Source organism: Mustelus asterias, unplaced genomic scaffold, assembly GCF_964213995.1.
Source record: "Mustelus asterias unplaced genomic scaffold, sMusAst1.hap1.1 HAP1_SCAFFOLD_195, whole genome shotgun sequence".
Classification (NCBI taxonomy): domain Eukaryota; kingdom Metazoa; phylum Chordata; class Chondrichthyes; order Carcharhiniformes; family Triakidae; genus Mustelus; species Mustelus asterias.
The window spans coordinates 413,954-441,659 of NW_027590188.1; the positions used below are offsets into that span (position 1 = coordinate 413,954).

Consider the following 27,706-nt stretch of genomic DNA (forward strand, 5'->3'; position numbering starts at 1 on the left):
AAGAATTCTGTGAAGATAGTGGTTGGAAATGTATCGATATTTCAGCTGGAAGTTGGTGATGTTGCCGTGTGGACAGTGTTAGTCGCCATGGTCCTCAGTGAAATATTAACATTTCTCTCCAATAGAGAGAGACAATTAGTTACATGTAGCTTCAGGGACACAACTTAGTAAACGTGAGGCAATGGGAGGAGGTGGGACTCCATGAACCCCACAGCCGGTAAGAGGACCAAACCCTCAACATTAGCGTCATTCTACATCACACTCGAGACATGAACCAACTGAACTAACCAACTCCACACAGAGCCAGAACGGGCACATAAATATCTGACAGGTGAGGGGAATCCGTCCACTCAGGCAGCACAGGCAGAATCACTGAATTGTTACAGAGCAGAAGGAGGCCATTCGGCCCATTGTGTCTGCACTGACTCTCCGATTGAGAAAAGCATTAAGTGTCATTCCCCCACCTTCCCCCAAATCCCTGTGCATTCCAGAGCTTAACCACTGGCTGCAGGGGAAGACCCCATTCAGGCAGAGCTGGCACCAGATTAAAAGGCAGCCAGCAGCACTTTTAAAGGCTCTGTAGGGAGCAGTGAGGGAGCCCTGGTTAATGAACAAAGGGCTGAAATGGCAGAAGGCAGATTAAACCCAATTCGCTGACACTTCCCTGGAAATTCTCAAGGATATATCTGTTTCGAAGGAGGCTCTGTTCCCTCAGGACTGGAGGACGAGACCTGTCACATCAACCCAAGCAAGTCTGGATGGAAACTGCCGAGGGCCAGAGCAGGCAGCACGTGGCTGCAGTGAGGCAAAAGGATCAATAACCTGATATGTTCTGACAAGGTGAGCGTTAAACTTACAGGCTGATATGTGAATAAGGATGAAAGAGAAATTATGGAAAGAACATCTCCACCCAGACACTGGCAATGTCCAGACAGCAGCATCAATCTTCAGGAACATGTCAGCCTCTCTGTGAAGGGTTCCGGTCAGTCAGAGATGACTGCTGCACTGCCGACACTGAGTGCCCATCCTGGTGGTCCCATGATGGGCAGTCTGGCAGCACCATAGGCTTGTGTGTGTCTTTGATGGGTGAGTAACAATGGAAATTTATGTGCTTGTAGAAGAGGGCACTCAGCGTCAGAGAAGGAGCCAAGAGTGACAGTGTCTGGATTGTGTCATCCTTATGCCAATGGAAGATGCAGTGCTGGAGCTGGGAGACCTGGAGGCTGGGTGGGCAATCGCTGATGGGGAGATGGGTTGTGGATCCAGAGAGTGTGAGTGAGTGAATGGATGGGCACAGGAGAGACTCTGCTGCTGAGTCCCAAACCTGGTGCTTGTGTGTCTTCCATTGGTCACATGGAGCTCTGGGTTAGGAACAGTCTCCAGGACATGTTGGAATGTGTATTACCCTCTAACATTCTTCACTCTCTCACACAAAACAACAGCTGCGGTGAGCGGGATACGTGCGTGCAGCTCTGAAGATGAGGAGGGGTCGTCAGAGGGTGGATTGTCATATTATTGCCCATAACGTCCGCCAGAGCAGATAATGTCTCACACGATTAGCAAAGGGGTTACAATCTGGCAGCACAGGGCAGCACACACAAACCCGAGCAGCTGATGGAGGCAGGAATAGCTGAGTTCACTCACACTTGAGGGGAGAGGGCAGATCCAGCTTGTGGAAGATGAAATGTGACTGGAGTCTTTAACAATGCAGCAGATACTGGAGCTGCAGCGTAGGATACTTTAACATTTGGTGGAGTTTCCAAAGGCTGTGTGTATCCATACACAAAGGATGGAGAAGTCAATCCAGGCCAGCAGTGTTACCATGTCTCAGGTCTGAGCACAAATAGCATCCTCCACAGAGAGATTGGTGACCTTCATGGAGAGTCACATCCAGCCTATCACCCACAGGAAATACACATTAACCTGCATGTTCTCACCACCTCCATGAGCTCTGTGGAACACGGGCTGTGGGAGGGGTGGGAAAATGTGCCTGGAGTAACTGTCAGGCCCTCCCCAGCTGAGCAGGGAGGGTCCAGTTTGCCCTGAATGGATAGAGGAGCGGCTGCCTGCAGTATTCGGGAGCTCCTCTCAGGATGCCCCTGGTGTGGGCAGTGGGTCCCCTTCTGCTCCGACTGTGACACAAGCACCTCACAAAGCTATGATGTCAGAGACAACTCCAGCATCTGTGCAGAGGACCCGCAGTTGGCCGGATCCTTCCAGGACTCAGGAAATCCGAGGACAAAGGCCACGGTCATCGAAATTCCCAGAGGAGAGGAGAGAGGTAAGATGCTGCCTGCAGCTCAGCGGAAAGTGCGGGGATGCCGGTGGTTGTCATGGTGGGGTTGCTTCCTTGGGTTTCACAGGATTATACTTTGTTATTACTGGTCACTTTGTTATGTCTGTATTTTGAGTAAATTCAGAGATGGAGCACCACTAAAAAAATCCTTCACCATATTACTGGGTCTTTAACAGTTCACTGGGAATGTGAGATGGGAAATACAGCACTGAATCAGGTCAATACAATTCCAATACCTTTGTTTCATGTCGTGACGGCTCCAGGAAAATTATAAAACATTCACAGAAACAGCAACAGGGCTGCAGAAGGTGAAATATTTATTACACTGAATGGCTGTGTGAGTGTGACTCATGGAAAACATGTCTGTATTATGGTTCACAAAAGAGGTGGAACGTCTTGTCAAGAGGAAGAAGGAAGCGTATGTTAGGTTGAGAAAACAAGGTTCAGTTGGCTCGATGGAGGGTTACAAGTTAGCAAGGAATGAGCTGAAAAAGGGTCTTAGGAGAGCTAGGAGGGGACATGAGAAGTCCTTGGCAGGTCGGATCAAGGAAAACCCCAAGGCTTTTTTCTCTTATATGAGGAATAAAAGAATGACCAGGGTGAGGTTAGGGCCGGTCAAGGACGGCAGTGGGAATTTGTGCATGGAGTCAGAAGAGATAGGAGAGGTGATGAATGAATACTTTTCTTCGGTGTTCACCAAGGAGAGGAGCCATGTTTTTGAGGAAGAGAGGGTGTCACAGGCTGATAGGCGGGAGGAAGTAGATGTTCAGAGGGAAGATGTACTAGCAATTTTGAATAAACTGAAAGTTGATAAGTCCCCTGGGCCTGATGAAATATATCCTAGGATTCTTTGGGAGGCAAGGGATGAGATAGCAGAGCCTTTGGCATTGAACTTTGGGTCCTCACTGTCCACGGGGGTGGTGCCAGAGGACTGGAGAGTGGCGAATGTTGTTCCTCTGTTTAAGAAAGGGAATAGAAATGACTCTGGTAATTATAGGCCGGTTAGTCTTACTTCGGTGGTCGGTAAGTTGATGGAAAAGGTCCTTAGGGATAGGATTTACAACCATTTAGAAAGATGCAGCTTAATCCGGGATAGTCAGCACGGATTTGTGAAGGGCAAGTCTTGCCTCACAAATTTGATAGAATTTTTCGAGGAGGTAGTGCAGTTGATGTCATATATATATGGATTTTAGTAAGGCGTTTGATAAAGTCCCCCACGGTCGGCTTATGAAGAAAGTAAGGATGTGTGGGATAGAGGGAAGTTTGGCCGATTGGATAGGTAACTGGCTATCTAACAGAAGACAGAGGGTGGTGGTGGATGCAAAATTTTCGGACTGGAAACCGGTTACCAGCGGAGTGCCACAGGGATCAGTACTTGGTCCTCTGCTATTTGTAATTTTTATAAATGACTTGGAGGAGGGGACTGAAGGGTGGATCAGTAAATTTGCTGATGACATCAAGATTGGTGGAGTAGTGGATGAGGTGGAGGGCTGTTGTAGGCTGCAAAGAGATATAGATAGGATGCAGAGCTGGGCTGAAAAATGGCAAATGGAGTTTAACCCTGACAAATGCGAGGTGATTCATTTTGGTAGGACAAATTTAAATGTGGATTACAGGGTCAAAGGTCGGGTTCTGAAGAATGTGGAGGAACAGAGAGATCTTGGGGTTCATATCCATAGATCTCTGAAGGTTGCCACTCAAGTGGATAGAGCCGTGAAGAAGGCCTGTAGTGTGTTGGCGTTCATTAACAGGGGGTTTGAGTTTAAGAGCCATGGGGTTACGCTGCAACTGTACAGGACCTTGGTGAGACCGCATTTGGAATATTGAGTGCAGTTCTGGTCACCTCACTACAAGAAGGATGTGGAGACACTGGAAAGAGTGCAAAGGAGATTTACCAGGATGCAGCCTGGTTTGGAGGGTAGGTCTTATGAGGAAAGGTTGAGGGAACTTGGGCTTTTCTCTTTGGAGCGGAGGAGGTTGAGAGGAGACTTGATAGAGGTTTATAAGATGATGAGGGGGATAGATAGAGTGAACGTTCAAAGACTATTTCCTCGGGTGAATGGAGCGGTAATCAGGGGGCATAACTATAGGGTTCATGGTGAGAGATATAGGAAGGATGTCCGAGGTAGGTTTTTTACTCTCGAGAGTGGTTGGGGTGTGGAATGGACTGCCTGCAGTGATAGTGGAGTCAGAAACTTTGGGAACATTTAAGAAGCTATTGGATAGGCACATGGAGTACTTCGGGATGATAGGGAGGAAATAGCTTGATCTGGGTTTCAGACAAAGCTCAGCACAACATCGTGGGCCGAAGGGCCTGTTCTGTGCTGTACTGTTCTATGTTCTAGCTGTATGAAACTTCAGTTGGCCACATTGGAATATTGCTTGCAGTTCCGTTCGCGACACTACCAGAATGATGTGGATGCTTTGGAGATGGTGCAAGGAAGGTTTACCAGAATGTTGCCTGGTCAAGGACGGTTAGGTTATGAGGAGAGGTTGTTTCAACACAGATTGTTTCACTACAAAAAGGGAGGCTGAGGGGTGACCTGATGGAGGTGTCCACAATTATGAGAAGCATCAATATGGTGGATAGTCAGAGACTTTTCTCCAGGGTGGAATGGTCAACTACAAGAGGGCACAGGATGAAGGTGAGAGGGGCAAAGTTTGGAGGGAGGTGTGTGGGGTAAGTTTTCACCCAGAGGGTGGTGGGTGCCTGGAAGGCACTGCCAATGGAGGTGGCAGAAGCAGGCACGTTTCCAATGTCCAAGGTGCATCTTGGTAGATACATGAACAAGAGACAAACAGAGGAATAGAAACCGCAAATTAGCAGTAAGTTCTGGGTCTGAATAAGCGTTAGGAGGCGCCACAGGCTTGGTGGGCTGAAGGGCCTGTCACTGTGCTGTGCGGTTCTTTGTTCTTCTTTGTATATGAAGATTAAAATCACCCGTGGTTATTGCAATATGTTTTTACAAGGCCCCGTTATTTTTCCTGTGTACTGTGTCGGAGATTGTGACTGTTGTTAGGAGCCGATAAATGATTCCCACAAGTGAACTTTTAACTTTGTTAAATCTTATCTCTATCCAAACTGATTCTGCATCTTGAACTAAGTTCAGCTCTCGCGACTGTACTGACATCTGTTACTAACAGAGTGACTCCACCACCATGTCCTGTCCTCCATTTACTGTCATCTATTCACTCTCCCCCTTTTCACAGATCAATGGATGTTGTGTCCGGGGAGAGCTGTGCACATCTGAGGAGGAGGAGAGGACCTCAGAGGGTGAACCATAACATTATTCCCCCACTCCCTCAACATAAGGATCTGTGGGACTGATATCCCATTGCTCAGGGATCAGAGAGAGAAGCAACAGGAGTCAGAGGAAAAGCAGTTTTCCTGATTCATAACTGACGCCAATAGTAATGGGCAGTGTTTTTTATACAAATACCAGTGGTGAAATTATATTGTTGAATATTCAGTTATTATAAACACAATCTCACACAGTCTGCTACTTACTACAGTTTCTGTATTTTACAGTCCGGATTCCTCAGAGCCACAGACAGCAGTTTCACTCCTGAATCTCCCAGTTTATTGACACTCAGATCCAGATCTATCAGTGAGCGGTTTGTACTGAGAGCAGAGGCCAGGTCCTCGGCACAAGAATCTGTGAGATCGTTACCACGGAGACTGGAGATCAGAGAGAGAAAAATAACAGGAATCAGAGTAAATCCACAGTGTTTTTAAGAATAAGATCATTAACAATAATAATGTACAGCGCGGGACATTCAAGAAACACAACTTCAGTTCATACAGAAGGCAAAATTCTATTGATGCTGTAAATCTGAAATATGAATAAAATATGTGGAAAATCGCAGCAGGACAGGCAGCATCTGTGAAGAAACAGATTTAGTTTCAGTTCAATGAGCTAAAATTAAAACTTGGGAGTAGCAGTGAATTAAATTGTTTTAAGTGACAGGGAGCTGGGGATGGGCGGGTGACAAGGAAAGAACAAAATGGAAGTGCCGGAGTGATTAAACGACAAAAAGGATGATGGTGAAAGGGAAGAGCACAGGATTCCCATGTCCTTACCCTGAGTCACAGGGAGGGACATGGGATGGTCAGTGGCTCAGGAATGGAGTGTGTGGTGGGGTTGAAGATGATGAGAGAGAAACCTTTTTCACGATGCCAGTGGTTCGGGTCTGGAATGTACAGTCTGGAAGTGTGGTGGGGGCAGGCTGATTCGAGGCATCACAGAGGGCAGTCGATGAACAATCGAATGAAACAATGTGCAAAGATACGAGGAGAAGGCAGGAGAATGAGACAAATTCCTAATCCTAGTTTGGTGAGCCGGTGCAGACACATTTCGCCTCGTGGTGCTCCGCAATAATTCTGTGAAGATAATGGTTGGAAATGTATGGAGATTTTAACTGGAAGCTGGTGATGTTGCAGTGTCAACAGGGTGAGGTAATTTAGCCAGTGTCCACACAGGGCCATTGGTATCTCTCTCAGGTAGAATCAGAGAATTGTTACAGAGCAGAAGGAAACCATTCGGCCCATGCTCTCTGCACTGACTCTCTGAATGAGCAATTTACTAAGTGTCATTCCCCCAAATTCTCCCCGTAACCCTGCACAATCTTCCTTTTCAGATCATAATCCAATTCCCTTTGGAAATGTTCAACTGAACGTGTCTCCACCACACTCCCAGACAGTGAACTCCAGCCCTTAACCACTCGCTGCAGGGGAAGTCCCGGTTCAGGCAATGCTGGCACGGGCAGCACTTTGATAGGCGGCAGCCCTGGAGAGACCAGTGAGGAAGACCTGGTTACTGAACACAGGGCTGGAGTGGGAGGAGAAAGATTAAACTCAATTCAATGATGCACTTGGCAACACTTGGTACTCTTCCCCAAGGCTACGTGAGTTTGGAGCAAATTTCTGTTCTCTCAGGACTGGACAGTATCTGCCACATCAATCCAAGTATATCGGGATGGAGATTACTGGAGACCTGAGTAGGCGTGGGTTATATGCTTGCATGAGGCAAAAGGATGAATAATTTGCCAAGTTCTGACAAGGTGGTGAAGCATTTTATAACATATAATCTGAGGCATATGGGGTCGAATGAGAATGAAAGTGAAATGGTAGAAAGGCCATCCCCACACAGACACAGGCAATGCCCAGAAAGCAGCATCGACTGTCAGAGACATGTCAGCCTCTCTCTGCAGGGTTCTAGTTAGTCAGATAACTCTAGCACTGTGAGAATGGGATGGTCAGAGGCAAGAGGCTTTCCCTGCGTAGACATGATGGTCAGTCAGGTTCTCACCAGCATAGGCTTGTGTCTTTGATGGGAGAGTAACAATGGAACTTTATGTGCCTGTAGAAGAGAGCACGAAACGTCAGGGAATGAAGTAAAAATGATGACAGCGTCCAGATCTTGTAATCCTTACACGTAGAATTAGCAGCGCTGGAGCTGGGAGAACAGCAGATAGTGTGGGAAATCGCTGATTGTGATACTGGTTGTGGAGCTGAGAGTGTGCGGTCGAATGGATGGACACAGGAGACTCTCTGGTGCCTGCAACACACAGAGCTTGTGTGCCCATCACCGGTCACATGGAACCGGCTGAAGGATGTGTTGGAATGTACATTTTGTCACAAACTATGTCTTGAAGAAATATACTGAATATTGAAGGATATTGAATTTGATGATCAGCCATGAACAAAATGAATGGTGGAGCAGGACTCGAAGGGCCGAATGGCCGACTCCTGCTTCTAGTTTCTATTTTAATCATGTTTCTCTGCAGGTTATGTTGTCGGCACCGTGCTGTCTGTAGCCGGTTTCCTTTATTGTTACTGAAGCAGTATAATTGACATCATGTTGATTTTAATCTGAACTAATGCAGTGTTCTGTCGTTTCAGTGTTTCCCCTGGGATGGCAGAGTAGAGCTTGATTGCGGGTGATTGACAGGTTATGACATGTGACTGAGGGACAGCTATTTTTCACAGAACATTCTAGTTTCAATTCTGCTTTCAGAAGCTGCTTGAAGTTAAGACAAACAGCAGTGCTGTTTCCCTCTCTGAAGTTGGAGTTTTTGCTGTTTAAGTGTTGCTGTGTTGGAAGCTGTCAGAGACTGGGGTTACCTCTCTGTGGTTGGACTGTTCGGAGGCGACATCCTTCTCTGAAAACAATTGTCTGTTGGCTCTCCGGAAGTGGTAAAAAGCTGGAAATCGGCATCACGTGAGCTTACTTGTTTTTGCGCTAACTAATGTTGGAGAAGGGTGTATGTCTGTGGGTATTGCTTTATATTGGAACAACAGAGATAGCTAGCTGTTAAGAGTTATACTGTGTCATGTTTAAGTCTTGCAATTGGGAAAGGTTATGCTAATTCTTGTTGTTATATTCTAACTGCATTCTTAAATAAAGTGTGTTTGATAAAAGCATCCTAGTGGGTCACTTGATTCATACCTGGAGTGAAACACCTCATGCTCATCAATGCCAAAATCAAATGTAAAACCAAGTGTCCAGGCTAACTTCACAAAACACCTTGGAGTTTCTGGTCTGCATCTTAACAATTGCCTCCATTCACTCTTTACTCTTCCTCACAAATCAAGGGCTGTGTGACTGGGTGACGTGTGTCCCCCTGTAAGCATGTGAACGGGTCCTCAGTCACCGTCACATTATTCCCCTACACCCAGGGCACAGAAATCAATGTGATTGACATTCCACTGCATTGGGATCAGAGAGAGAGAAATAATAGGAATCAGTGAAAATTCAGGTTCTGGTTCATAACTTCCAACCCCTGGGCCTTTATAGAGTTTTTCAGCACAGAAAGAGGCCCTTCGGGCCATCGTGTCTGTGTCAGCCATCAAGCACCAATCTATTCTAATCCATTTCCAGCACTTGCTCCATAGCCTTGTCTGCTGCGGCATTTCAAGTGCTTGTCTGAATGCTTCTTAAATGTTGCGAGTGTTCCTGACTCCACCACCCTTTCAGACAGTGAGATCCAGATTCCCACCACCCTCTGGGTGAAAAAGCTTTTCCACAGAACCATAGAATCCCCACTGTGCAGAAGGTGCCCAATCGCGCCATCGACTCTGCACTGACTGTCCGAAAAAGCCAGGCCCACACAACTGCTTATCACTGGACATTTATCATGGCAAATCCACTGAAACTACATATCTTTGGACATGAAATGATAATTTAGCATGGTCGATCCACCTAACCTACACATCTTTGGACTGTGTGAGGAAACCAGAGTACCTGACAGAAACACGCACACACGGGGGGAACATGCAAGCTCCACACAGGCAGTCACCTGAGGCCAGAATTAAACAAAGGTCCCTGACGTTGTGAGGCAGCAATGCTAACCACTGTGTCATCTTCAATTCTCCTCTGAAACTCCTGCCCAATGCCTTAAATCTATGCCCCTGGTTATTGTCTCCTAAAACAAAGGGGAAAGGTTTATTTCTATAATTTGATACAACTCCACATGGTCGTCTCCCAGCCTTCCCCGTCTGAAAAAAATAACAGGAGCATTGACATACAGATGGATCTGTGCGTACTTGTCCACTGATGCCTGAAAGTGGTAACACAGGTGGATAACTTGGTCAACAAGGCATGCAGCATGCTTGCTTCATTGGCCAGGGCATCAGGTATAAAAGTTGGCAAGTTATGTTACAGCTGTATTATACTTTAGTTCGGCCCAACATGGAATATTGCGTGCAGTGCTGATCGCCAGACAACCAGAAGGATGTGGCTGCTTTGGAGAAGGTGTAAAGAAGGTTTACAAGGATGTTGCCTGGTCTGGTTAAGGTATGAAGAGAAGTTGAATAAACTCGGATTGTTTTCACTGGAAAGACGGAGGCTGGGGGGCGACCTGATAGAGGCAGATATATGGTTGATAGTTGGAGTCTTTTCCCCAGGGTGGAAATGTCAACTACAAGGCGGGACAGTTTGAAGGCAAGAGGGGGAAAGTTTAGAGGAGACGTGCGGGGAAAGTTTTCACATAGAGAGTGGTGGGTGCCTCGAATGCACAGTCAGTGAAGTTGACGGAAGCAGGCACGTTCCCAATGTTCAAGGTTAATCCTGATAGAAACATGAACAGGAGATGAACAGAGGAATAGAAACTGCGTATGAGCAATAAGTACTGGGTCTGAATAAGAATGAGGAGTCGCTGCAGGCTTGGTGGGTCGAAGGGCCTGTTACTGTGCTGCATGGCTCTTTGTTCTTCTTTGTACATGAATGTTAAAATCACCCGTGATTATTGCAGAATGTTTTTACAAGACCCCATTAATATTCCTGTGTCGGAGATTCTGAATATTGTTCGGGGCCTATAAAAGATTCCTACAAGTGATCTTTTAACTTTGTTAATTCTTATCTCTACCCAAACTGATTCTGCATCTTGATAATTGGAACTAAGTTCAGCTCTCGCTGCTGTACTGACATCTGTTACTAACAGCGAGACTCCACCACCATGTCCTGTCCTCCATTTACTGTCATCCACTCACTCTCCCCCCTTTCACAGAGCAATGGATGCTGTGTCCGGGGAGAGCTGTGCACATCTGAGGAGGAGGAGAGGACCTCAGAGGGTGAACCATAACATTATTCCCCCACTCCCTCAACATAAGGATTTGTGGGACTGACATCCCATTGCTCAGGGATCAGAGAGAGAAGCAACAGGAGTCAGAGGAAAAGCAGTTTTCCTGATTCATAACTGACGCCAATAGTAATGGGCAGTGTTTTTTATACAAATACCAGTGGTGAAATTATATTGTTGAATATTCAGTTATTATAAACACAATCTCACACAGTCTGCTACTTACTACAGTTTCTGTATTTTACAGTCCGGATTACTCAGAGCCACAGACAGCAGTTTCACTCCGGAATCTCCCAGTTTATTGACACCCAGATTCAGATCTATCAGTGAGCGGTTTGTACTGAGAGCAGAGGCCAGGTCCTCGGCACAAGAATCGGTGAGATCGTTACCATAGAGACTGGAGATCAGAGAGAGAAGAATAACAGGAATCAGGGTAAATCCACAGTGTTTTTAAGAATAAGGTCATTAACAATAATAATGTACAGCGCAGAACATTCAAGAAACACAACTTGAGTTCACACAGAAGGCAAAATTCTATTGATGCTGTAAATCTGAAATATGAATGAATCTGTTGGAAACTCTCATCAGGTCAGGCAATATCTGTGAAGATAGAAACAGATTTAGTTTCAGTTCAATTCGCGAAACTTAGAAATTGGAAATAGCGGTGAATTAAATTGTTTGAAGTGACAGGGAGCTGGGGATGGGCGGGTGACAAGGAAAAAACGAAATGGAAGTGCCAGACTGATTAAATGACAAAAAGGATGATGGTGAAAGGGAAGAGCACAGGATTCCCATGTCCTTCCCTGAGTCACAGGGAGGGACATGGGATGGTCAGTGGCTCAGGAATGGAGTGTGTGGTGGGGTTGAAGATGATGAGAGAGAAACCTTTCTCACACTGCCAGTGGTTCGGGTCTGGAATTCACAGCCGGGAAGTGTGGTGGAGGTCGGCTGCATCGAAGCAGTCAAAAAGGAATTAGATGATTTTTTGAATATAAAGAATGAGCGGGGATACGAGAAAAACGCTGGAGAATGACTCAAATTCCTAATGCTAATTTGGTGAGCTGGTGCAGACACGATGGGCCAAATGGCCTCATTGTGCACCGTAAGAATTCTGTGAAGATAGTGGTTGGAAATGTATCGATATTTCAACTGGAAGTTGGTGATGTTGCCGTGTGGACAATGTTAGTCGCCATAGTCCTCAATAAAATGTTAATACTGATAGGCAAAGGGATCTGGGTGTACAGGTCCACAGATCACTGAAAGTGGCAATGCAGGTGGAGAAGGTAGTCAAGAAGGCATACGGCATGCTTGCCTTCATCGGCCGGGGCACTGAGTTTAAAAATTGTCAAGTCATGTTGCAGCTTTATAGAACCTTCGTTCGGCCGCACTTGGAATATAGTGTTTAATTCTGGTCGCCACTCTACCAGAAGGATGTGGAGGCTTTGGAGAGGGTACAGAAAAGATTGACCAGGATGTTGCCTGGTATGGAGGGCATCAGCTATGAGGAGAGGTTGGAGAAACTTGGTTTGTTCTCACTGGAGCGACGGAGGTTGAGGGGAGACCTGATATAGGTCGACAAGATTATGAGAGGCATGGACAGAGTGGATAGTCGGAAGCTTTTTCACAGGGTAGAAGAGTCAATTGCTAGGGGGCACAGGTTTAAGGTGCGAGGGGCAAGGTTTAAAGGAGATGTACGAGGCAGATTTTTTACACAGTAGTGGGCGCCTGGAACTCGTTGCTGGGGGAGGTAGTAGAAGCAGATATGGTGGTGACGTTTAAGGGGCGTCTTGACAAGTACATGAATAGGATGGGAATAGAGGGATATGGTCCCCGGAAGGGTAGGGGGTATTAGTTAAGTCAGGCAGCATGGTGGGTGCAGTCTTGGAGGGCCGAAGGGCCTGTTCCTGTGCTGTAATTTTCTTTGTTCTTTGTGTTTCTCTCCAATAGAGAGAGAGACAATTTGTTACATGTAGCTTCAGGGATACAATTTAATAAACGTGCGGCAATGGGAGGAGATGGGATTCCATGAACCCCACAGCCGGTAAGAGGACCAAACCCTCAGATTTAGCATCATTCTACATCACACTCTAAACACCAAACCAAATGAACTAACCAACTCCACATATAACCAAACAGGCACATTAATATCTGACAGGTTCGGGAAATCCGTGCACTCAGGCAGCACAGGCAGAATCACTGAATTGTTACAGAGCAGGCGGAGGCCATTCGGCCCATTGTGTCTGCACTGACTCTCCGAATGAGCAACTCACTAAGTGTCATCCCCCCACCTTCCCCCAAAACCCTGTGCATTCCAGAGCTTAACCACTGGCTGCAGGGGAAGACCCCATTCTGGCAGAGCTGGCACCAGATTTAAAGGCAGCCAGCAGCACTTTTAAAGGCTCTGAAGGGAGCAGTGAGGGAGCCCTGGTTAATGAACAAAGGCCTGTAATGGCAGAAGGCAGATTCAACCCAATTCGCTGACACTTCGCTGGAAATTCTCAAGGATATATCGGTTTGGAGGGAGGCTCTGTTCCCTCAGGAGTGGAGGAGGAGACCTGTCACATCAACCCAAGCAAGTCTGGATAGAAACTGCCGAGGGCCTGAGCAGGCAGCACGTGGCTGCAGTGAGGCAAAGGATCAATAACCTGATATGTTCTGACAAGGAGAGCGTTAAACTTACAGGCTGATATGTGAATAAGGATGAAAGAGGAATGGTGGAAAGACCATCTCCACCCAGACACTGGCAATGTCCAGACAGCAGCATCAATCTTCAGGAACATGTCAGCCTCTCTGTGAAGGGTTCCGGTCAGTCAGAGATGACTGCTGCACTGCCGACACTGAGTGCCCATCCTGGTGGTCCCATGATGGGCAGTCTGGCAGCATCATAGGCTTGTGTGTGTCTTTGATGGGTGAGTAACAATGGAAATTTATGTGCTTTTAGAAGAGGGCACAGAGCGTCAGAGAAGGAGCCAAGAGTGACAGTGTCTGGATTGTGTCATCCTTATGCCAATGGAAGATGCAGTGCTGGAGCTGGGAGACCTGGAGGCTGGGTGGGCAATCGCTGATGGTGAGATGGGTTGTGGATCCAGAGAGAGTGAGTGAGTGAGTGGATGGGCACAGGAGAGATTCTGCTGCTGAGTCCATAACTTGGAGCTTGTGTTCATCATTGGTCACATGGAGCTCTGGGTTAGGAAGTCAGAAGTTTAACAGCACCAGGTTAAAGTCCAACAGGTTTATTTGGCAGCAAATGCCACTAGCTTTCGGAGCGCTGCCCCTTCGTCAGGTGGAGTGTAGAAATGCTCACAAACAGGGCATACAGAGACACAAACTCAATTTACAGAATAATGACTGGAATGCAGTCTTTACAGATCATCAAGTCTTAAAGGTACAAACAGTGTGAGTGGAGGGAGCATTAAGCACAGGTTAAAGAGATGTGTATTGTCTCCAGACAGGACAGCCAGTGAGATTCTGCAAGCCCAGACAAGCTGTGGGCCATTCGGCCCATCAATCCTTCACTAACAACAATCCCGCCCAGGCCCTATAACAGTAACCCTACATATTAACTCTGCAAATCCCCCTGACATTAAGTGTCAATTTACCATCGCCGCTCAAACTAGCGTGCACATCTTTGGCATGTGGGAGGTAACTGAAGGAAACCTGCGCAGACACGGAGAGTACATGCAAACTCCACACAATCTGTCACCCAAGGCCGGAATTGACACGGGTCTCTGGCGCTCTGAGTCAGCAGTGCTAACAGCTCTACCACCCTGCCGACCATGATCAGCCGTGGTTCGTCCCAATTGCAGTGAGTATCGAACGAATAATTTCTATATTTTTTCATAAGATAAGCCTGGCATGCCATGAAAGACTCAAGCCAACATTTTCTCAAATGTTTATAAAATACGTTCATAAGGTGACCAAAACTATATACGTTACTTCAGCTGTGCTGTGACCACAAACCTATCAGATTTGTGACTGCCGACCTTTGCTCCCAGGCGAATTGTCCCTCATTGCCTTTTCTGTTGATTTGTCAAAGCTGTCGGATCTTATAATATGAAGTCATGTGACTGGATCAGGTTGGGGATTCTGAGAGTCAGCACACCCGAAGGTAGAAATTCAATACAGTTTGCAGTTGCCAATGACTGGACCTCAGAGGGTGAACCATAACATTATTCCCCCACTCCCTCAACATAAGGATCTGTGGGACTGACATCCCATTGCTCAGAGATCAGAGAGAGAAGCAACAGGAGTCAGAGGAAAAGCAGTTTTCCTTATTCATAACTGACGCCAATCGTAATGGGCAGTGTTTTTTATACAAATACCAGTGGTGAAATTATATTGTTGAATATTCAGTTATTATAAACACAATCTCACACAGTCTGCTACTTACTCCAGTTTCTGTATTTTACAGTCCGGATTCCTCAGAGCCACAGACAGCAGTTTCACTCCTGAATCTCCCAGTTTATTGACACCCAGATCCAGATCTATCAGTGAGCGGTTTGTACTGAGAGCAGAGGCCAGGTCCTCGGCACAAGAATCTGTGAGATCGTTACCACGGAGACTGGAGATCAGAGAGAAAAAAATAACAGGAATCAGGGTAAATCCACAGTGTTTTTAAGAATAAGATCATTAACAATAATAATGTACAGCGCGGGACATTCAATGAGTATTCTAACTGAGTGCAGTTAGACAGAGACACCAGGAGATGGAGACAGTGAGTATTCTAACTGAGTGCAGTTAGACAGAGACACCAGGAGATGGAGACAGTGAGTATTGTAACTGAGTGCAGTTAGACAGAGACACCAGGAGATGGAGAAAGTGAGGGGGGTAACTGAGTGCAGTTAGACAGGGACACCAGGAGATGGAGACAGTGAGGGGGGTAACTGAGTGCAGTTAGACAGAGACACCAGGAGATGGAGAAAGTGAGGGGGGTAACTGAGTGCAGTTAGACAGAGACACCAGGAGATGGAGACAGTGAGGGGGGTAACTGAGTGCAGTTAGACAGAGACACCAGGAGATGGAGACAGTGAGGGGGGTAACTGAGTGCAGTTAGACAGAGACACCAGGAGATGGAGACAGTGAGGGGGGTAACTGAGTGCAGTTAGACAGGGACACCAGGAGATGGAGACAGTGAGGGGGGTAACTGAGTGCAGTTAGATAGGGACACCAGGAGATGGAGACAGTGAGGGGGGTAACTGAGTGCAGTTAGACAGAGACACCAGGAGATGGAGACAGTGAGGGGGGTAACTGAGTGCAGTTAGACAGGGACACCAGGAGATGGAGACAGTGAGGGGGGTAACTGAGTGCAGTTAGACAGAGACACCAGGAGATGGAGACAGTGAGGGGGTAACTGAGTGCAGTTAGACAGGGACACCAGGAGATGGAGACAGTGAGTATTCTAACTGGGGCTCAGGAATGGAGTGTGTGGTGGGGTTGAAGATGATGCGACAGAAACCTTTCTCACACTGCCAGTGGTTCGGGTCTGGAATTCACAGCCGGGAAGTGTGGTGGAGGTCGGCTGCACGAAGCAGTCAAAAAGGAATTAGATGATTTTTTGAAGATAGGCAATGAGCTACGAAAATGGATACGACAAAAAGTCTGGAGAATGACACGAATTTCGAATGTCAATTTGGTGAGCTGGTGCAGACACGATGGGCCAAATGGCCTCATTGTGCTCCGTAAGAATTCTGTGGAGACAGTGGTTGAAAATGTTATCGATATTTCAACTGGAAGTTGGTGATGTTGCCGTGTGGACAGTGTTAGTAGCCACAGTCCCCAATGAAATCTCTCCAATAGAAAGAGACACAATTTGGTACATGTCGCTTCAGGGATACAACTTAGTAAACGTGGGGATATGGGAAGAGTTGGGACTCCATTAACCCCACAGCCAGTACGAGGACCAAACCCTCAACAACAGCGTCATTCTACATCACGCTGGAGACACCGAACCAACTGAACTAACCAACTCCACACAGAGCCAGAACGGGCACAGTAAATGTCTGACAGGTTCGGGAAATCCGTCCACTCAGGCAGCACAGGCAGAATCACAGTATTGTTAGAGAGCAGAAGGAGGCCACTCGGCCCATCGTGTCTGCACTGACTCTCCGAATGAGCAATTCACTAAGTGGCATTCCCCCACCTTCCCCCAAATCCCTGCGCATTCCAGAGCTTAACCACTGGCTGCAGGGGACAGCACAATTCTGGCAATGCTGGCACCAGATTTAAAGGCAGCCAGCAGCACTTTTAAAGGCTCTGAAGGGAGCAGTGAGGGAGCCCTGGTTAATGAACAAAGGGCTGAAATGGCAGAAGGCTGATTAAACCCAATTCGCTGACACTTCCCCGGAAATTCTCAAGGCTATATCGGTTTGGAGGAAGGTTCTGTTCCCTCAGGACTGGAGAAGGATACCTGTCACATCAACCCAAGCAAGTCTGGATAGACACTGCCAAGGGCCTGAGCAGTGGCTGCAATGAGGCAAAAGATGAATAATCTGATATGTTCTGACAAGGTGAGCGTTAAGCCTACAGGCTGATATGTGAATAAGGATGAAAGAGAAATTGTGGAAAGAGACACTGGCAATGTCCAGACAGCAGCATCAATCTTCAGGAACATGTCAGCCTCTCTGTGAAGGGTTACATGGAACATAGGACATAGAACAGTACAGCACAGTACAGACCCTTCGGCCCACGATGTTGTGCCGAGCTTTGTCCAAAACCAAGATCAAGCTATCCCACTCCCTATCATTCTAGTGTGCTCCATCTGCCTATCCAATAACCGCTTGAAAGTTCCTAAAGTGTCCGACTCCACTATGACAGCAGGCAGTCCATTCCACACCCCAACCGCTCTCTGAGTAAAGAGTCAGTCAGAGATGGCTGCTGCACTGCCGACACTGAGTGACCATCCTGGTGGTCCCATGATGGGCAGTCTAAATTAGCGTCAGGTTTGTGTGTGTCTTTGATGGGTGAGTAACAAGGGAAATTTATGTTCTTGTAGAAGAGGGCACAGAGCGTCAGAGAAGGAGCCAAGAGTGACAGTGTCTGGATTGTGTCATCCTTATGCCAATGGAAGATGCAGTGCTGGAGCTGGGAGACCTGGAGGCTGGGTGGGCAATCGCTGATAGTGAGATGGGTTGTGGATCCAGAGAGAGTGAGTGAGTGAATGGATGGGCACAGGAGAGACTCTGCTACTGAGTCCAAAACCTGGTGCTTGTGTGTCTTCCATTGGTCACATGGAGCTCTGGGTTAGGAACAGTCTGCAGGACATGTTGGAATGTGCATTACCCTCTAACATTCTTCACTCTCTCACAAATCAACAGCTGCGGTGAGAGGGAGACGGGCGTGCAGCTCTGAAGATGGGGAGGGGTCAGAGGATGGATTGTCACATTATACTCTATAACGTCCGCCAGAGCAGATAATGTCTCTCACGATTAGCAAAGAGGTTACAATCTGGCAGCACAGGAGAGCACACACAAACCCGAGCAGCTGATGGAGGCAGCAATAGCTGAGTTCACTCACACTCTCGAGCGGACAGGTCATTGTCAGCTTCAGGAAGATGAAATGTGACTGGAGTCTTTAACAATGCAGCAGATACTGGAGCTGCAGCGTAGGATACTTTAACATTTGGTGGAGTTTCCAAAGGCTGTGTGTATCCATACACAAAGGATGGAGGAGTCAATCCAGGCCAGCAGTGTTACCATGTCTCAGGTCTGAGCACAAATAGCATCCTCCACAGAGAGATTGGTGACCTTCATGGAGAGTCACATCCAGCCTATCACCCACAGGAAATACACATTAACCTGCATGTTCTCACCACCTCCATGAGCTCTGTGGAACACGGGCTGTGGGAGGGGTGGGAAAATGTGCCTGGAGTAACTGTCAGGACCTCCCCAGCTGAGCAGGGAGGGTCCAGTTTGCCCTGAATGGATAGAGGAGCGGCTGCCTGCAGCATTTGGGAGCTCCTCTCAGGATGCCTCTGGTGTGGGCAGTGGGTCCCCTTCTGCTCCGACTGTGACACAAGCACCTCACGAAGCTATGATGACAGAGACAACTCCAGCATCTGTGCAGAGGACCCGCAGTTGGCCGGATCCTTCCAGGACTCAGGAAATCCGAGGACAAAGGCCACGGTCATCGAAATTCCCAGAGGAGAGGAGAGAGGTAAGATGCTGCCTGCAGCTCAGCGGAAAGTGCGGGGATGGCGGTGGTTGTCATGGTGGGGTTGCTTCCTTGGGTTTCACAGGATTATACTTTGTTGTTACTGGTCACTTTGTAACGTATGTATTTTCAGTAAATTCAGAGATGGAGCACCACTAAAAAACTCCTTCACCATATCACTGTGTCTTTAACAGTTCACTGGGAATGTGAGATGGGAAATACAGCACTGAATCAGGTCAATACAATTCCAATACCTTTGTTTCATGTCGTGACGGCTCCAGGGAAATTATAAAACATTCACAGAAACAGCAACAGTGCTGGAGATGGTGAAGATTTATTACACTGAATGGCTGTGTGAGTTAAGGTTCATGGAAAACATGTCTGCATTAATGAATCTCCATCCTCCCTGAGACATATCCCATGGTCCCTGGCCTGTGGTCCATGGGGTTCCTCATCATGAAGCATCTGGTCAACATGTATTGCATCACACTTTGTTCAAAGCTTCTCCACTCTAGATCCAGGTTGTATCGCACACAGCACAACACCTGGACATTTGAGACCCTCGCTGAGTATATTAAATAGTTCCACCAGATCTATCTTTAGAATTCCTCTGGCCTGTGCAATGGTCACACTATTTGTCTTGTCGCAGCTGTTTTTTCTCTCTTCCGTGACTGTGTTTGGGTTACACACAGGCACAATTACCCACCTCTACAGTGGGTAGCGCTTGTCTTTATTAATTCTTTCAAGGGATGATGGTATCACTGGCAATGCCAACACTTGCAGCCCATCCCCAATTGCTTTTGAGAAGGAGGTGGTGAGCCATCTTCTTAAATTCTGCAGAGCATCTGGTACAAAACCGCTAGGAAGGGACATCCGGGATTAGGATCCCGCATCAGTGATGGAAAAGCAATATATTCCAAGTCAGAATGGTGTGTGGTTTGGAAAGAAATCTGAAGCTGGTTGGTGTCCCATCCTTCTGATATCCTTGGCCATCTCGGTGATGGATAGTGCCTGTTTGGATGATGCTGGCTCAGGAACCTTGGTGAGCTGCTACATTCCACCTTGTATGTGGTAAAATGCTGCCACTGTGCGTCAGTGGTAGAGACAGCCAATGTTTAGTTTGGTGAATGGCCAGCTGATCCAGTGGGCTCATTTTCCATGGATGAGCTTCTTCAGTGTTTTTTAAGCTGCAGTCAATCCAGCAAGATGAGGGGATTCCATCACACTGCTGACTTGTGTCTTGGAGATGGTGGGAAAAATCTGGGAGACAGGAGGCGAGTTCCTCATCTCCGAATTCCCAGACTGTGATCTACCCTTGGAGCCATAGTGTTTACAGTTTAGTGTCTGTTCAATGGTCCCAGTGCGCCCCCACCACTCAGGATGTTGATGGTCGAGGATTCAGCGATGGTGCTGCCATTCAATGTAAAGGGAATATGGTTAGATTGCCGTCTGTTGGAGATGGTCCTTGCCTGGCATTTGTGCAGTGAAACATTACTTGCCATTTATCAGGTTAAGCCTGAAAGTTCTTCAGAGCTTAAGACGCCAGCTCTGTCGAAGAGTCATCCAGATTCGAAGGATTTAGCTGTTCTCTCTCCACAGAAGCTGTCAGACATGCTGAGCCTTTCCACCATTTTCTGTTTTGTTCAGGTCTTGCTGTTTATGGACATGGACTGCTTCAGTCTCTGAGGAATTGTGAACAGTACTGAGCATTGTGCAATCATTAGTGAGCATCCTCACTTCTGACATTATAATGGAAGGCAGGACATTGATAAAGCAATTGAAGGTGGTTGGGATTTGGACATCACCCTCAGGAACTCCTGCAGTGATGTTCATGAGGCACTGGAAGGATGACACTTTTCTGACGCTCAAGAGCAGACTGATGGAGCAGCAATTCATCAGATTGGATTTGCCCTGTTTTTTTCCACATTGTCCGGTAGATCCAGTGTTGTAGCTGTACTGGAACAGCTTGGCTAGGGGAATGGCTAGTTATGGAGCACAATTTTTCAGTACCATTGCTGGGGTACAGCCAGGCTGACAGAGTTTGCAGCACGCAGCGCCTTCAGTCATTTCTTTACCTCACATGCAGTGAATCAAATGGTCATCTGTAATGTTGGGGACCTCAGGAGGAGGCCGAGATTAATCATTCTACTCAGCACTTCTGGCTGAAGATGGCACTGATGCTCTGGGTTCCCTCATCAGTAATGATGGAATTCTTGTAGCATATTTATAGAATCATAGAATTCCCACAGTGTAGAAGGAGGCCCTTTGGCCCATCGAGTCTTCACCAATTCTTTGAAAGAATATCATATCCAGGCCCTATCTCTGTAACTCCACATATATGGCCCACTAATCCCCGTAACCTACACACCCTGAGATACCAAGGGACAACTTAGCATAGCCAATCAACCGAACCTGCACATCTTTGGACTGTGGGAGAAAATTGGAGCACCCAGAGGAAACCCACACAGACACTGGGAGAATGTGCAAACTCTACACATCAAGTCACCCAAGGCCGGAATTGAACCCTGGTCCCTGGCGCTGTGAGGCAGCAGTGCTGACCACTGTGCCACCTTGTTGCCGGTTAGCATGTCCAACATTTTGTGGCATGTCTAACACTATTTATGACTGGATATGGCAAGACAGCAGATCTCTGATCTGATCCATTGGTTTTGGTGTGATTGAGCTCGGTCTATCATATGCTGCGTCCGCTCTGTGGTCTGGTGGCCGTGTGCTGGAGCTTCACATCTCATCTTTCGATAAACCCAAGTCTAATTTGGGAGTACATGTAAAGAAAATTAGTCGTAGTAACACAGTACTGGTTGCTGGGGAAAGCCACTGTCAGCTTCCTATAAATGAAAAGGTACAGTTCACCTCTCCTGCCTGTTTCCTGTCACTCAGATAACTTCATATCCAGGCTGCCTTTGCCTCTTTTATTTCATGGTCTCCAACTTTGCTCCCAAGCTTATTTTGTGTCTACTAATAGCGGATAGTGTTTTTAAGAACACAAATACTGATAGCAATGGTATATTTAGTATCATTATTTGTGTTCTTAAAAACAATGTCCATTATTAATAGGGACATCATTCAGACTATTCTGCACTGTGATTATTGTCATTAAAGAATTGCCATTATTCGGCCTCTGATATTCGGGTAAGCGTTCTCCAAGGCGGCCTTCGCGACACACAACAGCGCAGAGTCGCTGAGCAGAAACTGATAGCCAAGTTCCGCACACACGAGGACGGCCTCAACCGGGATATTGGGTTCATGTCACACTATTTGTAACTCCCACAGTTGCGTGGACCTGCAGAGTTTCACTGGCTGTCTTGTCTGGAGACAATACACATCTTTTTAGCCTGTCTTGATGCTCTCTCCACTCACATTGTTTCGTCTCTTAAAGACTTGATTAGTTGTAAGTATTCGCATTCCAACCATTATTCATGTAAATTGAGTCTGTGTCTTTATAAGCTCTGTTTGTGAACAGAATTCCCACTCACCTGAAGAAGGGGCTTAGAGCTCCGAAAGCTTGTGTGGCTTTTGCTACCAAATAAACCTGTTGGACTTTAACCTGGTGTTGTTAAACTTCTTACTGGATTATTGCCATTGCCAGCTGAGCTGTGCCTTGAACTGCTGGGCTGTAAGCTCTGGAATTCTCTTTTTAATACCCTCCCCACCTCCATCTCTGCATTCTCTTTTCAGATGCTCCTTAAGCTCCGTTTAACATACATTTGAGAGTGGATCCCTCGGAATAAAACTGATCAGAATTCAATGTAGTTTGTAATCTGCCTTACCGATATACAGCAGTTTTCTATGTTCAATTAAACTGAGAAGCCGACAGACATAAACATCTATAATCTGAATGACAAATTAAACTAAATTGAACATGTGACCAGCCATATCTGGGAATTCTATAAACATTTAATCGTTTTGTCCATCTTTTTTATTTTCATGAATGGATTTGAGAATAATTATAAATGATTAGTTAAACCTTTCACTCCTGAATCTCGCAGTTTATTGTAACTCAGGTTCAGACACATCACTGACTGGTTTGTACTGAGAGCAGAGGTGAGAATATCTGAGGTTGTTACTCTCCAAACTGGAGATCAGAGAGAGAAAGATTTCAGGAATCAGAGCGAATCCGTGGTGTTTAACACGAATACTGACAGGAATGATGTGGAATGGTTATTAATGACACGATTACTGACACTGATAATAATTTACAGTGTCAGACCATCCACTGATTATTAACACAATCTCACACAGTCTGATACTTACTCCAGTTTCTGTATTTTACATTCTGGATTCCTCAGAGCCGCAGATAGTAGTTTCACTCCTGAATCTCCCACTTTATTGCAATACAGACTAAATGGAGAAAGTGAGAAACACATTAAATTCAGATTAATGTTCAGCAGAAAAAATAGCTGGATCTATTTTTGTGTCAGAAACTTAGCACGAGTGGTGACCTGATTCAAGTTACGATATTATATCTCATCCAAGTTGATCTTTCTCTGCACCCCAGCTGTGACTGTAACACTGCATTCTGGACTCTTTCCTTTCCTTCCCTATGTACGTTATGCTTTGGCACTAATAAATGTGACAATATTAAATTAGATAATATCAAACCCTTTCTGTTGAATGGAAAAGGCAATAGTCAGCATTGAAAAATGATGAACAATTAACTCTTTTACACCTCTCAAAATGTATATTTTGTTTAATTGTCCATGGGATATGGGTGTCGCTGGCTAGACCAGCATTTATTTCCCACTGCTAATAGCCCCGAGAGGAGGTGATGCCCACATCCTGTGAACAAGCAAGTAACGTTTAAACATGTCCCACATTCTGGTCTCATTTCCTGATCATCAGAATTACCCTCCTGAATCTCACTGACCCTGCTACGTTTCCGGAAATTCAAATCATTTCTGCTGTTACATAAATCCAGGATTTTATGAGAATTGTACATTTCACAGAGGGTTAAATGATAAAGCTGTGAGAGTGGATCGCTCGGGATTCCCCGTGCTTCTTAACTATTGACATTGTATCATCTGTATAATATCTCAGGGTGAGTTAAAGTTTGAAACTGTGCTAACTGTTGCTTTAAGATCCATCCCCGAGATTTGATACAACCAGGAAAGAATATTCTCCCATTAGAAAGTTGAAATATTTGTTTGATGAGTTTATAGGGGAGGGGTGTCTCCCGCTACATTCCACAGTAAACAGGCTCTACATTTTCTGCAGGTATGGCTCGTGTTCTATCTCCGGGAATTACCGGGAGTTCTTACTTCCAGTCGATCCTCACATTGAATCATAGAATCATAGAAACCCTACAGTGCAGAAGGAGGCCATTCGGCCCATCGAGTCTGCACCGACCACAATCCCACCCAGGCCCTACACCCACATATTTTACCTGCTAATCCCTCTAATCTACGCATCTCAGGACTCTAAGGGGCAATTTTTAAACTGGCCAATCAACCTAACCCGCACATCTTTGGACCGTGGGAGGAAACCGGAGCACCCGGAGGAAACCCACGCAGACACGAGGAGAATGTGCAAACTCCGCACAGACAGTGACCCGAGCCGGGAATCGAACCCGGGACCCTGGAGCTGTGAAGCAGCAGTGCTAACCACTGTGCTACTGTGCCGCCCAGGGAAAGGGTTATCCGCAAACCCGGTTTCATATCACTGACAGTTTGACTGGAGATTTTCCAGCAGCAGGTTTCCTCATTCAGGAAATTCTGGTTTCCTCGGCTCAGATGTAAGCTCTGCAGTCCTGCCACATTTAGCTGTGAATGGTAGTGGATGATGAAACAACAGAAGGAGGAGGCTCCACAAATATCCCATCCTCATGACGGAGACGACTAATACATCAGTGCAAAAGATATGACTCAAATATTAGTAACTAACTTCAGTGGCTAAACCGTTCAGAGGTCCCCAGCATCACAGATATTTCATCAGCTAATTCGATTCACTCCACATGTCAAGAAATAGCTAAAGGTAATGGATACTGCAAAGACCACAGATCTTGACAATATTCCAGTAACTGTACTGAAGATTACTGCTCCAGAAGTTGCTCTGTTCCTCGCCAAGCTGTTCCAGTAGAGCTACGACACTGATGTTTACCCAAAATAGTGGGAAATTGCCCAGATATGACCGTAAACAAAAAGGAAAGAACAAATCCAATCTGTCCATTTACCACCCCATCAGTCTCCTCTCAATCACCAACAGAGGAAGGCGTCATCGAGACTATCAAGCAGCATTTAATTAGCAATGACCTGCTCGCTGACTCTGAGCTTGTGCTTCCTCAGGGTCACTCAGTCCCCTACCTCATTACAGCCTTGATGCAAACACGGACAGCAGAGCTGAACTCAGGATGTGAGATGAGAGTGTCTGCCCTTGACATCATGGCAGAATATGACCACATGTAGCAAAAAGGAGCCAGAGAAAAACTGAAGTCAATGGAAATGAGAGAAAAAAAACTATCTGCCGGTTGGAGCAACACCAGCACAAACAAAGTTAGTTGTGGCTGTTGGACCATCTACAAGATGCAGTGCAACAACTCACCATGGCTCGTTACACAGCACTGCCCAGTCTGTGATTTCTATCCCTGGAAGGACAAGGGCAGCAGATGAATGGAAACATCACCACCTGGAAGTTCCCTTCCAAGATACACACCATCCTGACTTGGAAACATATCATCGTTCCTTCAGTGACCGGGTCAAAATCCTGGAACTCGCTTTCTCACAGCTCTGTGGGTGCACCTACACCACAGGAGTCACTAAATGCAATTCCAGTGATATAATTGTGAGCATAGTTGCTTTCCAAGCAGTTGATACAGGTTTAATTCCCAGATATCTCAGTTTGTTGGGAGTGTGTGAAGAGAGGGTCATCTCAACTCCAGGAAATGACAGCAGGAAGTTCTCAGGAGAGTGCCCTCGTCCCAACCATCTTCAGCTACTTCATCAATTAAATTTCATCCATCATAAAGTCAGAAGTGGAGATGTTTGCTGATGTCTGTACAACGTTCAGCACCATTCTCGACTCCGCAAGACAGTGATGCAGGACCTGTCCATATTTAGCAAGGCTTGAACAATATTCAAGGAAGGCTGACAAGTGCCAGGCGATGACCATCTCCACCAAGAATGAATACAATCAACTCCCTTTACATTCAATGGGATTATCATCACCTGAATCCTGACTATCAGCACCTTCGATGCTACCATTGGCCAGAAACAGACTTGACATATCATTACTGTGGATTTTAGAGAAGATTAAAGGCCAGGAACTCTGCACAAAGTAACTCACCTCCTGACTTCCAAATACATTTCCACCATCGACAAGACACATGTCAGGAATTTAATTAAATACCATCCACTTGTCTGCATGAGTGCAGCTCAAGATTCAGGAAGCTCGCCACCATCCAGGATAACTCTGCTTGTTGACTGGTGCTCCACGTTCAACATTCATTCCATCCACCACAGAGGTACAGAGCGAGCAGTGTGTAACATCTACAAGATGCAGTGCAACAACTCCCAATGGCTCGTTACACAGCACCTTCCAAACTTGTGATTTCTATCCCTAAGGACAAGGGCATCAGATGAATGGAAACATCACCACCTGGAAGTTTCCTTCCAAGATACACACCATCCTGACTTGGAAATATATCACCGTTCCTTCACAGTGACTGGGTCAAAATACTGGAACTCTCTTTCTCACAGCTCTGTGGGAGCACCTACACCACAGGAGTCACTAAATGCAATGACAGTGATATAATAATGAGCACAATTGCTTTCCAAGCAGTTGATACGGGTTTAATTCCCAGCTATCTCAGTTTGTTGGAGTGGATGAAGAGAGGGCCAGGAGGTCGTAACCACAACCGAAAAGACTGGGTCAATCCAATTTAGTCAAGCCTGCGGCTCCAGCCTGGAGCAGTAGTGTTAAACTTAGCTGAGGGTCCGAGGGTCAGTTGATCATTCAACTCCTCTGAGCCGGCCCACGCTGAGTTCAAAAGGGAAATGGTAAGTCTAATAATGACACACAGAAAACTAAATTCATTGGTTGGTAAAAAGAAATGCCGTTTTCGACTGGCTTTATATTGCTGTTAATTGGAGGAAGCAACAGAAAGGTTCAATGATGGTTCTGCTGTTGATGTGGTGGACATGGAGATTCAAAAATCATCTGATGCAGTGACACAACAGACTTGTGGCATAAGCTCATAAAATAACTGGGAAAGTAGCAACGTGGATACAAAATTGGATGAACAATGAATAATGGATATTTTTCAGGCTGGAGGATGTCGGTAGTGGAGAACCCGAGAGGTCAGTATTGGGATCCTTGCTTTTCCCTGATATATATGAATGATCTAGGTATTTGCAGTATAGAGGAAAATTTCAAAGTTTGTTGATCACAGAAACCTTTGAGGCATCGGATACTGTGAGGAGGGGAGCTTGGGACTGAAAAACGGACAATAGTGGAGTGTACAGATAGGTGGCAGATTAAGTTCAATGCAGAGACGGGTGAGGTGATACTTTCCGGAAACATGCACATGAGGAAGGAATATAAAATAATCGGTGGAATTGTTCATGGATTGCAGGAGCAGAGGGACTGGACGTATATGCACATTGATCATTGCCGTTAGCAGAGCAAGTGGAGGGAGCAGTTAATAAAGAATACAGCATCTTGGGCTTTACT

General features: G+C 46.3%; 1 protein-coding gene across 8 annotated transcripts in view; it reads right to left on the reverse strand.

The window, feature by feature from the left end:
- LOC144485491 (NACHT, LRR and PYD domains-containing protein 3-like) overlaps window positions 1–27,706 on the reverse strand; it is a 235,575-nt gene that overhangs the window by 38,734 nt on the left and 169,135 nt on the right. For all 8 annotated transcript variants that reach the window (XM_078203637.1, XM_078203631.1, XM_078203635.1 and 5 more), the window contains 4 exons: window positions 23,297–23,383; window positions 15,267–15,437; window positions 11,103–11,273; window positions 5,805–5,975 (listed from right to left, as the gene is read on the reverse strand). In XM_078203637.1, the coding sequence (XP_078059763.1) occupies window positions 5,805–5,975; window positions 11,103–11,273; window positions 15,267–15,437; window positions 23,297–23,383 (600 nt within the window). The remainder of the gene's footprint in view (window positions 1–5,804; window positions 5,976–11,102; window positions 11,274–15,266; window positions 15,438–23,296; window positions 23,384–27,706) is intronic.